Source organism: Lepus europaeus, chromosome 19 (assembly GCF_033115175.1).
Source record: "Lepus europaeus isolate LE1 chromosome 19, mLepTim1.pri, whole genome shotgun sequence".
Lineage (NCBI taxonomy): Eukaryota > Metazoa > Chordata > Mammalia > Lagomorpha > Leporidae > Lepus > Lepus europaeus.
Genome location: NC_084845.1, coordinates 1,444,568 through 1,461,389, shown reverse-complemented (window position 1 = coordinate 1,461,389; position 16,822 = coordinate 1,444,568). Strand labels below are relative to the sequence as shown.

Below are 16,822 nucleotides of genomic sequence, written 5' to 3'. Positions count from 1 at the left end.
AGAGGAGTGGGTTGGAGACCCTGCTTCTCCTCCCTGCATAGGACCCCTCCCTGTGTCCTTACTCATGATCAGAGCTCCCTTAGTAGGGGAGCTTGAGGGTCCAGTTGTGCATAGCAGGCCTTCTCTCACCGGCTTGAGTGTCCATTAGATGGACTTGCTTGTCTGATTTCTGATACCCATTTACAAGGAGGCTTTCCGTCCTTCCCCTATTACAGTTAACGTGTACTTCATCACCATTTCTGTTTGTACAGGTTGTTGGCAGGGAGCTGAGAATGAGAAGGTACCTTCTGAACAAGATGTTTTTGTAGGATTGTCACAGGTCATGACTCCAAAGCCAGGTTTGTCCACTGCAAAGGCCCACCTTAGTGAGATGTATGGCCCACCCTTGAAAGACATTCTGCAGTTGGTTGAGCACCGTAGAATACAAACTGAGCAAAAACCACGCATTTGCGAGGCAGAGCTCTGCCAGCACCAAAAGCAAACTGGAGAGAATCTTCCCAGAAGGGACGACTGGAGCCCTTTGTTTTCGAAGAACCACAGAGTTCACATGGCAGAGAGGACCTTCACACGCAGGGAGGCTTGGAAGGACTTGCCAGCCACGCCAGACCTTGCCCTGCACCAGGCCCCTCACCGTGGATGGAAGCCATACAAGGAAACGGAGGGTGGCAAAGCCTTTCAAGCTGGACACACTGATCGCACATGTGGTGAATGTGGGAAAGTCTTCAGATGCAGACATTCACTTGTTGAGCACCAGAAAATTCACACAGGAGAAAGGCCTTATGAGTGCAGCAAATGTGGGAAGTTCTTTAGGTACAATGCTAACTTCATGAAACATCAGAGAACTCACAGTGGAGAAAGGACTTACGAGTGCAAAGAGTGTGGAAAGTCCTTTTTGTACAACTACAGACTCATGAGACATAAGAGGGTTCATACTGGAGAAAGGCCTTATGAGTGCGACATATGTGGGAAATTTTTTAGGTACAGCTCCACCTTCTTTAGACATCAGAGAGTTCACACTGGAGAAAGGCCTTATGAGTGCAGTGAGTGTGGGAAATTCTTTATGGACAGCTCCACTCTCATTAAACATCAGCGAGTTCACACTGGAGAAAGGCCTTATAAGTGCAGTGAATGTGGGAAATTCTTTAGATATAACTCCACCCTCATTAGACATCAGAGAATTCACACTGGAGAAAGGCCGTATGAGTGCAGCATATGTGGGGAGTTGTTTAGGTACAACTCCAAGCTCATTAAACATCGGAGAAATCACACGGGAGAAAGGCCTTACAAGTGTAGCGAATGTGGGAAAGCCTTTAGGTACCACTGCAGACTCATTAGACATCAGAGAGTTCACACAGGAGAAAGACCTTACGAGTGCAGTGAATGTGGGAAATTGTTTAGGTACAACTCCAACCTCATTAAACATTGGAGAAATCACACTGGAGAAAGGCCTTATGAGTGCAGTGAGTGTGGGAAAGCCTTCAGCCACAAGCATATACTCGTGGAACACCAGAAAATCCACACTGGCGAAAGGCCTTATGAGTGCAGTGAATGTGGGAAGGCCTTCATTAGGAAGTCCCACCTTGTTCACCACCAGAAAATCCACACTGAAGAGCGGCTTATGTGCTCCGTGAAGGTAGGGAATGCGTTAGACGTAACTCCGACCTCATTACACATCAGAGATTTCACAATGGAGAAAATTTACCATTGACTCTTTATTGGACAATTCAGTAATGTTATATAAATATAAATTCATATTTTTGTATGCAACTTACCTGCAGAACTCTTCATTTTGAAAAAGTAAACTATCTCCATTAAACCAGAACTACTTCTGTTCCTTCCCTATTGCCCCTGGGAACTATGTTTCTATACCCTGTTGGTACTTCATGTAAGTAGAATTACACAGCATCTGTTTTGACTGGCTTCCTTCCACTTTAGAAAATTTCTCAAGGTTCACCCATGTTGTATCATGTGTCAGAATTTCCTTCATTTTGTTGTTTTCCTTGGTGAAATATTCCGTGTGTGTGTGTGTATGTGTGTGTATCACGTTTCTTTATCTATTCATCCATTTGTGGATATTTGGATTACTTCTGTCCTTTGCAAATATTGGGAATAATGCTATGATGATGAGTATACCAATATCTTCTCATGACTTTGTTTCATTTACCCAAAGGTACATGCCCAGAAGTGAAAATACTAGGTCATGTAGTATTCCTGTTTTCAATTTTCTGCAGAACTGTCTTTCATAGTACTTGTGCCATTTTACATTCCCACCAATACTACATAAGGGCTTCAGTCTTATCTACATCCTTACATTGTCTGGGTTTTATTATTTTAAGAATTTATTTTTAAAAAAGATTTTATTTGTTTATTTGAAAGGCAAAGTGAGATCAAGAGAGGTCTTCCATCTGCTGCTTCACTACCCACATGGCTGCGGAGTTGGGGCAGAGGTCCCTTTGAGTCTGCTACATGAGTGGCCACCTGCTGCTGCTTTCCCAGGCTTAGTAGCAGGCAAGTGGAGCTGCTGGGACTTGACCTGGCTCTCTGATGTGGAGTGCCAGCCTTGCAAATGGCAGCTTAACCTGCTGTACCACAATACCAGCACCCTCTGTTTTTGTTTGCTTGCTTGCTTGTTTGTTTTGGGTAGTAGCTATCCTATTGGTTGTGAGGTTTAAACAATGCATTTTAAATTATCCTAATGATTAGTGATACAGAGCATGTTTTCTTGTGCTTGTTGTGCATGTTGAAAAGTATTGTTTTATCTTTTTCTGTTTTTAAATGGGGTTATTTTATTGCGTGGTAGGAATTTTTAATATATTTTTATGTGTTATATATATATTTTATATGTAGGGATGAAGCATGACATGGGTGTAGCCACATTGGTTGTAACCACCATCCTGACTTGCTGGTAGCCATCCAGATCCTATGGCATAGACGAAGTTATTAAGATAATCTGGTATCTGGGATGTATCTTATCCAGCTTCCGAAATGTTAGTATTTCTTTAAAAAGTCCAGGTACGTTGTGTTTGGCTGTGGATACCTTTGTTTGGTGTTGCAAATAAACCCTCTTTCCTCTTGCTTGGGGTACATAGGATCATCTCACCTTGCTGCTGCCTGAGATATACTTCTGTCCATAAATTCCTGAGAAAGTGCCCTAGGTGTGTTCCTGGGCTTGTCTGTCTCTTGCTTCATTTGTTCAGCACCTTTCACCTTTGGTGACCAGCTTGCATATGCTAGGTTTTTCCAGAAACACTACAGGTTGCCTTTTTGCAATGTTGATCATGTACTTTGGTGAGATTTTTATCTCGGTGTTCACTTTACCCACTTTTGCCTGTTACAATGCTTTTATGTTTTGTTCCAAGACTCTTGTATTTGTAGGTTTCATACTTAAGTGTTTGGTCCATCTTTGTATGTGATGTAAGGCAAGGCTCCAAATTCATGTTTTTGTATGTGGATACTCAGTTTTCCAAGCATCATTTATTTAAGTCTCCTTTCCCCTATTGAATATCCTTGGGACCCTTTAGAAATTGTTTGCCTGGTGTTGGCATTGTGCTGGCAGCCATTGCCTGCAATGCTGGCATCTCAGGTAAATGCCAGCTCAAGTTCTGACTGCTCCACTTCTGATGCAGCTCCCTGCTAATGTGGCTGGGAAAATTGCAGAAGATGGCCAAGTGGTTCCAGCTACATGGGAGACCGGAATGGAGTTCAGGGCTCCTGGTTTTGGCCTGGCCCAGCCCCAACCATGTGGCCATTTGAGGAGTAAACCAGCAGATGGACGATCTCTCACTGTTCCTCTCTGTAACTCTGCCTTTCAAATGAATAAATAAATCTTAAAAAAATCATTTAACTGCATATGCCAGAGTTATTTCTTGACTGTTTTCTTGGTCTACATGTCTATGTATAAATAATATACATAAATAAATACTCTCAACTCAGTTTTATGTCCTAGGCTAGAAGCAAGTCAGTTCCTTTTTTGGAGCAGCTGATCATGTCCACACTTCCAACCACTTCTGTTATTGTGCTGTCGCATTCTGGGCCATTTATACCAGCTCAAACTATTTACTAATCCATAGCAACCTGGGAAACCTAGATAACCCAGTTGACTCCCCTTCCATAAGCTGACCCCCATGGGTCAAGTTGTATCAGGCTGTCACAGATTCAACTCCCCATGAGGCCTTGCCCAAGTTCTTTCATTCCTACCTGTAACAGTTCTGCCTTTGGTGTATCCAAGAAATGGTTTGTTTTTTGTCAGCAAAAGAACTTTTAAATCTTGCAAAACCACTCCACACCCCGGAGAGTAAAAGTGAAGTGAATGTTGGAGATGTCTAGCCATTAAGCTAACCTCCATCAGAACCGGCAGGTTCAGACTGAAGAAAGACTTAGGAATGAAGACAATGTGGTAGTCTTCCCTGTTCAATATAATAACAGAAGAAAGCTCTGCAGATTAGCTTTGTAAGGAGACAGCCAGTGTTGAACTTTATACATAAAAAATTGATATTAGGGCTATTCTCTGTATTGTCAGATACATGAAAAACTCTTGTGAATTATGCTGCCCTTTAGAACTTGCCTAGGGCCTCGCCGGAATTGTATCATTGCCAGTGCTGTTACAAAAATCATCTCTCTATCAACTGGCTGAGATCCACAGCGTGTAATACCTTAGTCACTAAAATGCTCAGGCACGGCAGCATGCTGAGCTCTTGTTTTGTCTGGAGGATTTACCAGTCATTTGAACCCTTTGGGGTCGCAGTCCCTCCCCCAAGTTGGTTTGGGTGTGGATATCAGCTTTGGACAGAGGACCTAGGTTGGCTTTGGGTGACAGCTTGAAGAGATATTCCTTCTCCCAGGGCATTACTGGTTATCCTTTGACTCTTGGAATGAATTTTTCCAACCTGCTAAACTCCCCTCTCCCCCCTGCTGGTTTTTGTTTAGGCCCTATTTAAGCTACCTTTAATTTGGGGGTATTTATTCACTATCTGTTGTGGGTTTGGAACAATGTTGGTCTCTGCTAGAATGAAATAATAAGCAGTTTGCGTGAGACCTCTGCTTTGTTTAATGTTGAGGAAAGAACAGGAAGACAAACTCATCCAAATTTAGAGCAATTTGCATTGCTGCATGAGACCTTCTAGAAAAATCTGAACGACTTCTACTTCTGTCCTTAATAAAAGATTATTCATATTTTGCAAAATCACTTTGTGGATGGAGCAATTGCCTGAACATCTTGAAGGCATTTGACATGAGTTGAGTGTACACAGATTTCTCATATTCCTTGCCTATTGAGGGATAGGTATCTCTTGAGATCCGCCTAGAAGCTGTGTATCCAGAGCTCAAAAGCTGTGTAAGTAGGTGTCCCTGCTGTAGATATTCAGAGCCAGGAAACAATGTTCTGTGAAGAAATAGTGGTTGGATTGATAGGAAGTAGAAGAGAGTGCAGTAGAGTATAAGCCCCCTCTGAAAGGGCATCCGCAGATGTCCCTGTAACTGTGACTTTGTGGAATGACGTAGTGTGGAAATTCCAAGATCCTGTGTACCTCCTGCAGCCAAAGGGACCATCGGACAAGTCATCCAAAAATATTAATGGATTCCTGCTAGCCCTCCTGGGCTATCAATTTCAAACCATAGTTGCACGAATAGTAACCTCATGACAGAGAAAGGAAATGTTACAGTCTAAGAATGGATCCTCTGGCCGGCGCCGTGGCTTAACAGGCTAATCCTCCGCCTTGCGGCGCCGGCACACCAGGTTCTAGTCCCGGTCGGGGCACCGATCCTGTCCCGGTTGCCCCTCTTCCAGGCCAGCTCTCTGCTGTGGCCAGGGAGTGCAGTGGAGGATGGCCCAAGTGCTTGGGCCCTGCACCCCATGGGAGACCAGGAGAAGCACCTGGCTCTTGCCATCGGAACAGCGCGGTGCGCTGGCCACAGCGCGCCTACCGCGGTGGCCATTGGAGGGTGAACCAACGGCAAAAAGGAAGACCTTTCTCTCTGTCTCCCTCTACTTTCCACTCTGCCTGTCAAAAATTAAAAAAAAATTAAAAAAATTAAAATAAAAAAATAAAATAAAAAAGAATGGATCCTCTGTGATCTAGCCATCATCTGTCTCAGGTGGATGTGAATTACCTTCATTGCTCTCCAGTTTTTGCTACCCAAGACATTGGGGACCCACTGAAGATGTGGGAACTGTGTGTGGATGGGGAGTCAATGCGCTTTTTGTCATCTCTTATTTTTCTAGGGGAAGGGGACATCACACGTTTTGTGGAATCCTTACTTAACAAATTTATTGAGGGATACTTGACATATATTGAACTACATCTATTAAAAGTGTAATATATGTTTTCATATATGTATGCCCCATGAGAACTTTCCTAAAACGCCCTAATAATAAACTTAGCTGTTGCTCTAGATGGTTTTATTTGGCTATTTTGTATTTTCTGTCTCTCAGCCTTGCTCACTTTCCCAACCTTAGGTAGCCATTGATTATAACACTACAGATTAGTTCCCATTTTCCAGAATAGAATCAATGGAACCCTACTGTTATGCTTCTGTGGATTATTTTGTTAAGTGTGTGTGTATATATATATATGTGTGTGTGTGTGTGTGTGTATATATATTTTTTTTTTTTTTTTTTTGACAGGCAGAGTGGATAGTGAGAGAGAGACAGAGAGAAAGGTCTTCCTTTGCCGTTGGTTCACCCTACAATGGTCGCCGCAGCTGGTGCGCTGCGGCTGGTGCACCACGCTGATCCATAGGCAGGAGCCAGGTACTTATCCTACTTATCCTGGTCTCCCATGGGGTGCAGGGCCCAAGCACTTGGGCCATCCTCCACTGCACTCCCGGGCCACAGCAGAGAGCTGGCCTGGAAGAGGGGCAACCAGGACAGAATCCGGTGCCCCGACCGGGACTAGAACCTGGTGTGCCGGCGCCGCAAGGCGGAGGATTAGCTTGTTGAGCCACGGCGCCGGCCTGTTAAGTATATTTTTAAAAAGATTTATTTATTTATTCAAAAGAGTTACACAGAGGAGAGGCAGAGAGAGAGAGAAAGAGAGGTCTTCCATCCGATGGTTCACTCCCTAATTGGCCGCAACAGCCAGAGCTGCGCCAATCTGAAGCAGGAGCCAGGAGCTTCTTCCTGGTCTCTCACCTGTGTGCAGGAGCCCAAGGATTTGGGCCATCTTCCACTATTTCCCTGGTCATAACAGAGAGCTGGATTGAAAGTGGAGCAGCTGGGTCTCAAACCGGCACCCATACGGGATGCCAGCACTACAGGCCAGGGTGTTAACCTGCTGCACCACAGCATTGGCCCCATAGTGTGTACAATTTATGAGAATTTTTTGCTACTTTTTTTTTTAGATATATTTATCCATTTATTTGAAAGGCAGGGTTCACAGAAGTATCTTCCATCCACTGGTCTACTCCAAGTGCCCACAATACCTAGGGTTGCTCCAGGCCGAACCAGGAGTCAGGAACTAAACTCAGGTCTCCTGCAGGGTGGCAGGGACCCAAGTACTTGTGGTATTATCCACTGCTTTCTCAGGTGCTGTAGTAAGAAGCTGGATTGAAAACAGAGTAGCCAGGACTTGAATTGGCACCCGGATATGGGATCCTGGCATAGTGGCCTAACCCAGTGTGCCACAATGCTGGCTCCATCGTGGTATGCATGTTTCATGCCAATATGAGCTTTATGATGGGGTCATTTTTATTCCCGTTTTACAGATAAGGCTGCTGAGACTTACTGAGATTGAGTCCTTATCCAGAGTCAGAGCTGTTGCGAGGCAGCAGTGAAGTCAGAGAAGCTTTGCTTAGCCTCGCGTCCCTTGGCTGCAGGATAGGACAGAGTGGCACAGCTCAGTAGGATCCTGCAGTGGTGGTCCCTTTCTCATGACCTTCCTTTGCTCCCAGCGTCCCATGGCGGGTGTAGAAATGCTGTGGACCCCACACAGATGACTGGTGGCTGTCTCAGGCTTCCACCTACCCAGTTATCACTGATCATTTGAAATAGTGATTTCCTGAGAATCTTCACCTGTGTTTCTCCTTCCCTTGGAGCTGAAAAGTTCCACAAGACCCGGGATCCTGAACTGGTCCATGGTTATATGGACTGGTTCCAGTTCTGATAGGTAATGGGAGTAAGATGTGGCAGGTCATTCCAGGCTCAGGATCTAGAATGTACAAATGTTTACAGATGAGACCTAGCTGGGCTATTTAGGAAACTGCACATCCATTGTTAGTTGGTCTGGTAGGAATAGGGAACAAGGCAGGAGGGCTCAGCACACAGAGATCAGGCCTGGTATGACTGGTTCTGGACCTCTAATCTGAGTATGGTCACGAGTAGGAAAGGTTTGAGGCAGAAGAATGAGATGATTTGACTCATATTTTAAGAGGCTTACATACGAGGAATGTGGGTAAAGACAGGGATATGTGGGAGGTGGTTCCTGTAACAACCCAGGGGAGTGATGGTGGTGGCTGGGTGAGGGTTTGGGCTGTGGACATGAGAAATGATTGACATCTGGATGTGTTTTGCACCAGAGCTATCTACACTTACTGTTGTGAGGGTGAAGGAGCCAGGTTGGTGGATGGAATAGGTTTCAGGGATCGCTCCACAATGTTTGGCCTTGTTTGAAAGGATGAACACTGGGGCTAGCGCTGTGGCGTAGTAGGCTAAGGCTCTACCTGAGGTGCCAGAATCCCATATGAGTGCCAGTTCGTGTCCCAGCTTCTCCTCTTCCCATCCAGCTCTCTGCTGTGGCCTGGGAAAGCAGTGGAAGATGGCCCAACTCCTTGGGCCCCTGCACCCACATGGGAGACCCAGAAGAAATTCCTGCCTCCTGGCTTTGGATCAGTGCAACTCCAGTCGTTGTGGCCATTTGGGAAGTGAGCCAGCTGATGGAAGACCTCTCTCCCTTTCTCTGTCTCTAATTCTGCCTCTCAAATAAATAAATAAAATATTTTTTTAAAAGAAAGGACAAACACTCCAACAACTAAGATGTGTTGAGTTCTGTAGTAGGAGGATTTAGTAAGGACTATGAGGAATCAGGTTTTGGCAAAGTAAGAAATGTTACAGAGTCTCTGAGTCAGTATGGAGTTGGGTGAAGGTGTTCAGGATGGTGACATCCACTATGATAGCCTTTGTGTCTACATTGTAGTTAAGTTGTGGGTCTGAATTAAGAGACAGCATCTTTAGATTTCTTGTTTTAAAGATTTAATTATTTGAAAGGCAGAGTGACGGAGAGACAGATCTTCCATCTGCTGGTTCACTCCCCAGATGGCCACAATAGCTGGACCCGCAACAGCCAGGGTTGGGCCAGGCCAGAGCTAGAATACAGGAACTCCAGGTCACCCACATGAGTGGCAGGACCCCAAGTAATTGGAACTTTGCTGCCTTCCTAGAGGTATTAACAGGAAGCTGGACTGTGGAAGTAGAGTAGCTGGGATTCTGATAATGGATGCTGGCATCCCAAGTGGCAGCCTAACCCACTGTACCACAATCTCAGCCCCCAGATCTTTAGGTTCTGAAGACAATGCTGTTAGTGAGAGGGAAGAGGAACAGAGTGGTTGAGGACTGGGTCTCTGTTGGGCACCTGGGGGTAGTGATGTCTGTCACAGATAAGGGAGGGGGTTCTGTGTGTGTGTGGTGTGGGGGGGGTCCTGTGGAGAAAAAAAAAACGCTTCCAAGGGACAGATGGACATGAATCGAGTGTGGGTGCATGTCCATCAAGGTGCTCAGATGGTAATGAGAGCTGGCTGAGGCTTATCTCCTCTCTGCATACCCGCCAGGGCTTGGGGTGACTCCTTGTAGGCCTGTGTACTTTTACTGGGGATGTCAGACCACTTTGAAGGAAAGTGGGGTCCGTGAGGGACTTTGCTAGGCCTAGGAAAGGTAGTAAAATTGTGGAGGTGAGTGTGGCTAGAGTTGGATTAGGAATGGGAAGATAGAGAACATTGTGACCACGTATGGGGCACTATGTACAGTATGAAAGGGGAAAGCAGCCAAGATCCAGAGTTGACTGTGGAGAACTATGTGGTCCTTACGGAAGTTTCAGTGATTGAGGTCAAAACAAGAAACAAGACTGGGTGAGGCACTTTTTTTTTTTTAAGATTTATTTATTTGAAAGGAAGAGGCAGAGAGGGAGGGTGTGGTCTTCCATCTGCTGGTTCACTCCCCAGATGGCTGCAATGGCTGGAGCTGTGCTGATCCAAACCCAGGAGCCAAGAGCTTCCTCCAAGTCTCCCACGTGGTTGCAGGGGCCGAAGGACTTGGGCCATCTTCTTCTGCTTTCCCAGGCCATAGCAGAGAGCTGTATTGGAAGTGGAGCAGCTGGGACTCGAACTGGTGCTGCCACTGTAGGCAGCAGCTTTACCCACTACACCACAGTGCTGGCCCCAGGGTGGGGACACTTTCAAAGCAGGGTTTGGGACTGTCCCAGGTGCTGGCAGACTTTAACATCTGGCACAGGATGGGGCAGATTAAAATTATTGCATTTGGATTCCGTATGCATAGTGGTATTTTGAGAGGCTACGATTTCAAATAAATAAATAAATCTTAAAAAGAAATGCCTATGATGTAGGGTGGGTGAAGTTGTGACCGTGGAAGGGCTGGAGGTGCGAGGGGATTGCCATCAGAGTGGTGTGCATGCAAGAGGAAATGTGAGTGGATAGCCCCAGGGACTTAAATGAAAATGAGGAGTCCATGGTTTTTGTTGTGGGAGACAAGATCGGGGATCCCACAGAAGCTGACTGATAAAAGGTAAGACCAACATACCAGGTTTTGGTGGTGCTTTTCTTACCTTACCCCCTCCCACTTTTGTTGTACACTGGCTCGGTAATTAGTGGAAATAAAGGGTGTTTCTTGCACACTGGGAAGTGGAATGAAGGTTCACTAGGAGATGGATATATGGGTAGAAAAGGGGAGGATGAAGATCCTGCAAAGGGAAGTGTATCAAATTTAGGGACATGAGTGATGGCCAGTGCCACTGACAGAATTGTTATTTCTTATGTTGGAATGGAGGGGACATACCGTGTGGAACAGGATGCATATACCGGACCAAGGGAAGGGTTGCATGGAAAGCGTGCATGTGTTGTTGGGGGTCTCAGCAGGAGAGACAAGTCAGGGAAGGGTGAAGCAGCTGAAGCCTGGATGGTTTGGATTGGTCAGTGAGCCTCGGTGTAGCCGTTGTCCCTGTTTGTACAGTGCTGGGCCCTGCATTGGTTAGGGCAGGGGGAATGTTGATGTGTAAGCCTTAGATAAGGAGGTTGAGTATGGGCTGTGCATCCTGAGGGAGAAGTAAACACATTTGGCTGTTAGTTTGCCAAATAGGTAAATTAGTTCTGTAATTCAGAGATGCCACGTAGTTAAATACAGATATTTGGAAACAGAACAAGACACTGCTCACAGCCTTGACGGTGGTCATTTTGACAGGGTCACGTGATCTCTGCGGATGTGGCTGTCTGTATCTCTGATGAGGAATGGGAGCTCCTCGATGCGTCTCGGAGGTTCCTGTACTGTGATGTGATGCTGGAGAACTTTGCACTTTTGTCCTCATTAGGTAAGATCCTCTCAGTAGCTGCTAGTGGTTCTTCCCCTTTTACCTAAGGACAGCTCTGTTGTCTGTACTGAACAATGGATGCTATTTCCTTCCCTGAATGGGGGTCCTAGCAGAAGTGTTGTGGGAGCCAGGACTAGGCTCTTCATTGTACTGTCTCCCCTCACCATCCCCATTCCTTGCTGCTCTGAATCCTTACAAGTCTCAGGAGTCAGAAATACTGGGTTTGGGGGCTGGCACTGTGGCGCAGCAGGTTAAAGCCCTAGCCTGAAGCACCAGCATCCCATATAGGCGCCGGTTCTAATCCCGGCTGCTCCACTTCCGATCCAGCTCTGCTATGGCCTGGGAAAGCAGTAGAAGATGGCCCCAAGCCCTTGGGCCCCTGAACGAGGGTGGGAGACCCAGAAGAAGCTCCTGGGTCCTAGCTTTGGATCAGCTCAGCTCTGGTTGTTGCGGTCATTTGGGGAGTGAACCAGTGGATGGAAGACCTCTCTCTTTCTGGCTCTACCTCTCTCTCTAATTCTGACTTTCAAATAAAATAAAATATTTATTTGAAAAAGTTACACACAGAGAGAAAACGAGAGGCAGAGAGAAAGAGAGGTCTTCCATCTGCTTGTTTGCTCCCCACTGGCTGCAACAGCTGGAGCTGCACTGGTCTGAAGCCAGGAGCCAGGAGTTTTTTCCAGGTCTCCCACGTGGGTGTAGGGGCCCAAGGACTTGGGCCATCTTCTACTGCTTTCCCAGGCCATAGCAGAGAGCTGGATGGGAAGTGGAGCAGCTGGGACTTGAACTGGTGCCCATATGGGATGCTGGCACTGCAGGCAGCGGCTTTACCCACCACTCAACAGCACCAGCCCCAGTAAATCTTTTTTTAAAAAATGGAATTACCAAGTTTGTCTAAAAGATCCCAGTCACCTTGCTGATCCCCCGCTCTTGTTACTCTGCCAGATGCATAGAACCTCAGTGAGCCCTTCTTGCTGACATGTCCTGCTCCTGCCTGGAATTCAGTTGCCTACCTAGACACTGCTTGTGAGGATTAGAGAGTTATTTCTGAGAGGTGCTCCTCTAGAAATTCTTGTAGTTTATCTCAGAGCTTTTTAGTTTTACTTGAGAGGCAGACACACACACACACACACACACACATGGGACAGAGAGAACCCTCATCTGAGTGCTTGTAACTTTAGAATGCAGTATGTACTGGGCTGTATGGTCCTTGGCCTTTGCTAGCCACTCTATCTCCCTCTTTCTTTCTTTCTTTTTTTTTTTATTTTTTGACAGGCAGAGTGGATAGTGAGAGAGAGAGACAGAGAGAAAGGTCTTCCTTTTTGCTGTTGGTTCACCCTCCAATGGCCACTGTGGCTGGCGCATCGCGCTGATCCGAAGCCAGGAGCCAGGTGCTTCTCCTGGTCTCCCATGCGGGTGCGGGGCCCAAGCACTTGGGCCATCCTCCACTGCCCTCCCGGGCCATAGCAGAGAGCTGGACTGGAAGAGGGGCAACCGAGATAGAATCCGGCGCCCCGACCGGGACTAGAACCTGGTGTGCTGGCGCCGCAAGGCGGAGGATTAGCCTGTTAAGCCACGGCGCTGGCCTATTTTTTTTTTTTATCTCCCTCTTTCTTGTAGAACTGACCTGTTTCAGACCTAGACAGTTGTGGTAGAATGAGAAGGCCATGCCAAAATGGCCATTGGCAAGCAAGCGTCAGTTACTCAGGAATGGCTTTGAAACCCACCTGGCAACAGAGCCTGCCTGGCAACAGGCTGTGATTGGATGGTTTTGGAAACCACATGGCAAACAGAGCCTGCCTGGCAACAGGCTGTGATTGGATGGCTTCGGAGCCTGCCTGGCAACAGGCTGTGATTGGTTAGGGCATCGACCACCCCTTGACTGGAATGGCTGTCTTGGCTATATAAGCTGTTGTACCAACTGAAATAAATGAGTCTGCGGGCTGCTCCCCTCTGGCCTGCTTTCACCCCACTCCCAGGGTCTGTGTGGTGACTCCGTGCCTCTTGCCCCCACCACATTCCTCCTCTCAGGAATGAATCCACAGCAACAGACAGTGGTTCATGTTGAGCAAAGAAGAGATATTCAAAAGGACATGACCCAGGTGTGTGGGAACTGGGAAAGGATGTGATGTCAGAGCTGACTTCGCATCACACAAGGAACCAGTTTGATGCCAGGGCCATTGGCCATACCTCATTTCTGGCATTTCTTTCCCATGGTCATTTCTTCTCTGACTCTGGCCCCTGATTATCCTCCAGCTGCACCCCTCTGGCCTTTCTCTCTCACGAGTTCCCTTCCACTGCACCCTTTGTAGTATTTTTCACATTGGAACTACATACATATTTTGAGATCCTTAAGTAGTCCTTGAATACCAGCTACTCTGTAACAGTGTAATGTCTCTCCATCTGGACACAACCTTGCTACATCCTGCTCTCCAGTCTCCAGCAGCCATGACCTGCTGAAAGTATTTACAGGGGCTGGAGCTGTGGCGCAGCAGATTGAGCTGCCATCTTCAGTGCCAGCACCCATATGGGCACCGGTTCGAGACTTGGCTACTCCATCTCTGATCCAGCTTCCTGCTTATGTTCCTGGGAAAGCAGCAGCAGATGACCCAAGTGCCTGAGCCCCGGCACCCATGTGGGAGACCCAGATGAAGCTCCTGGCTTTGGCCTGACCATTGTGGCCTTTTGAGGAGAGAGCCAGCAAATGGAACATCTTTCTCCCTCTGTCTCTCCCTCTCTCTCAGTAACTCTGACTTTGAAATAATAAAAGACAGTACTTGCAGAGGAGTGGATTGAAGACGCTGCTCCCCTTCCTGCACTGGAACTTAGTCCCTGGTTGCTGTCGGGGTTCTCCTGTTAGGGGAACTTGCAGGGCTTGGCTCTGCACAGCAGGCCTTCCTGTCACCAGTCCCATGGATGCTTTCATGGGTGTGTCTTACAAATACCCTGATGGGACTCTTCCTTCCTCTCGAAGTCCGCCTGTGCTTCACCGTAATTTCTGTTCATTCAGGTTGTTGGTGTGGCGCTGAGGACGAGACGCCTTCTGAGCCCAGCGTTTCTGTAGGCGCGTCACAGGTCAGGACTCCAAAGCCGCATCCTTCCGTGCAGGAGACCCATCTGGGTGAGGAACGTAGCCCTCTCCTGCACGACCTTCTGTGCCTGACTGGAAGGGATGGCACACACCATGAGCTGGGGCTGTGCAAGTGTGTGGCAGAGCTTCACCGGCACCGGAAGCAGCAGCTGAGAGAGAAGCTTGCCACACGTGATGAGGCGAGGTCTTCATCTGTTAGGAATCACAGAGTGCACGTGGCAGAGAGGACCTCCACATGTGAGGAGGGTGATAAGGGCTTCACCGCCAATTCAGATCTTCTCTCGCAAAATGTCCCTCACAGCGAGTGGAAATTTCACAGGGACACACAGGGCAGGGAAGCCTTTCAAAGTGGAAAAACTAATCACAACTGCAGAGGATGCAGGGAAGAATTTTGCAATCAACATCCGTTGATTGAGCACCAAAAAACCCACGTTGGGGAAAGGTCATATGAGTGCAGTCAGTGTGGGAAATTGTTTAGGTACAACTCCAACCTCATTAAACATCAGCGAAATCATACTGGACAAAAGCCTTACGAGTGTACCGAGTGTGGGAAAGCCTTCAGCCTCAAATACAATGTGGTGGAGCACCAGAAAATTCACACTGGACAACGGCCCTACGAGTGCACTGAATGCAGGAAGGCATTCGTTAGAAAGTCCCACCTGGTTCAGCACCAGAAAATCCACACTGAGGGGTTCTTTGCAAAAACGTCTGATGCTGTTGAACACCAACTACTGCACACTAGGCCAAGGCCTTACAGATGCAGCCAATGTGGGAAGGCTTTCCTTACACAGTCATATCTTGTTGGTCATCGGAAAATCCATACTAGAGAACGGCCGTATGCACTGAGTGTGGGAAGTCCTTTATGTTCAGTTCTACACTTAACAGACATCAAAAGGTTCATAATGGCGATAAACCTTATTGTTGCAGTGAATGTGGGAAATTCTTCATGGACAGCTCCGCACTTCTTATTCATCAGAGAGTTCACACTGGAGAAAGACCTTACGAATGCAGTGGGTGTGGGAAATTCTTTAAATACTGCTCCACACTCATTAGGCATCAGAAAGTTCACACTGGAGAAAGGCTTTATGAATGCAGTGAATGTGGGAAATTTTTTATGGACAGCTCTACACTCATTATTCATCAGAGAGTTCACACTGGAGAAAAGCCTTATGAATGCAGCAAGTGTGGGAAATTCTTTAGGTATTGTTTCACACTGAACAGACATCAGAGGCTTCATTCTGGAGAAAGGCCTTATGAGTGCAGTGAATGTGGGAAACTGTTTATGGACAGCTCCACACTCAGTAGTCATCAGAGAGTTCACACTGGAGAAAGGCCTTATGAATGCAGCAAGTGTGGGAAATTCTTCAGGTATCGCTCCACACTTGATACACATCAGAGAGTTCACACTGGAGAAAGGCCTTATGAGTGTAGTGAATGTGGGAAATTCTTTAGACACAACTCGAATCAAATTAGGCATTGGAGAAATCACATTGGAGAAAGGCCTTATGAATGCAGCAAGTGTGGGAGAGTCTTTAGCCAAAATTCCCACCTCATTCGACATCAAAAAGTTCATACCAGAGAACGAACTTTTGAGTGCAGCAAATGTGGGAAACTCTTTATGGACAGCTCCACACTCAGTAGTCATCAGAGAGTTCACACTAGAGAAAAACCTTATGAGTGCCATGAATGTGGAAAAGTCTTTGGATACAACTCTAGCCTCATTAAACATTGGAGAATTCACACTGGAGAAAGGCCTTATGAGTGTAGTGAATGTGGGAGAGGTTTTAACCGAAACTCCCACCTTACTCAACACCAAAAATTTCACACCAGATAAAGAACTTCTGGATAAAGTGAATGTAGGAAGACATAGGTAGAAATCTCTGATTTAGCTCTGGGATCTATTTTGAAATTTAATTGTATGATACTGGCAACAAAATGACCATCTTAACCATATTTAATTGTACAGTTCAGTAGTGTTGTTGTCATTAATAATGTATAATGAAAATATAGACGTCTTCATCCCGAAAACACTCCTTTTTCCTTATTGCACTGAGCTCCTATCATCCGTTTGCGTATTTTACTACACCAGGTGCCCTATGTAAGAAAAATTAAGTGTTAGTCTTTTTGTGACTCACTTTGTATCATATTTTCCTTCACATAATGTCTTCAAAGTTCATTTCTGTAGTAGCATGTGTCAGAAGTT

The 16,822-nt window shown here is 46.5% G+C and overlaps 2 protein-coding genes across 3 annotated transcripts in view; both read left to right on the top strand.

Annotated features, from left to right (window-relative positions):
- Nucleotides 1-5,660, top strand: part of LOC133748807 (zinc finger protein 304-like) — a 33,106-nt gene extending 27,446 nt beyond the window's left edge. The window contains exon 5 of one of the 2 annotated variants that reach the window (XM_062177792.1): nt 252-5,660. In XM_062177792.1, the coding sequence (XP_062033776.1) occupies nt 252-1,708 (1,457 nt within the window). In that variant the 3' untranslated portion in view covers nt 1,709-5,660. The remainder of the gene's footprint in view (nt 1-251) is intronic. The other variant, XM_062177798.1, reaches the window with a different exon arrangement.
- A 4,286-nt stretch (nt 5,661-9,946) lies between these two features.
- On the top strand, nt 9,947-16,635 carry LOC133748644 (zinc finger protein 17-like). Its single transcript, XM_062177576.1, is given in 4 exon segments — nt 9,947-10,024; nt 11,402-11,528; nt 14,539-15,453; nt 15,456-16,635. Coding segments are annotated over 4 exon segments (2,118 nt in total). The 3' UTR covers nt 16,454-16,635.
- Nucleotides 16,636-16,822: the final 187 nt, after the last annotated feature.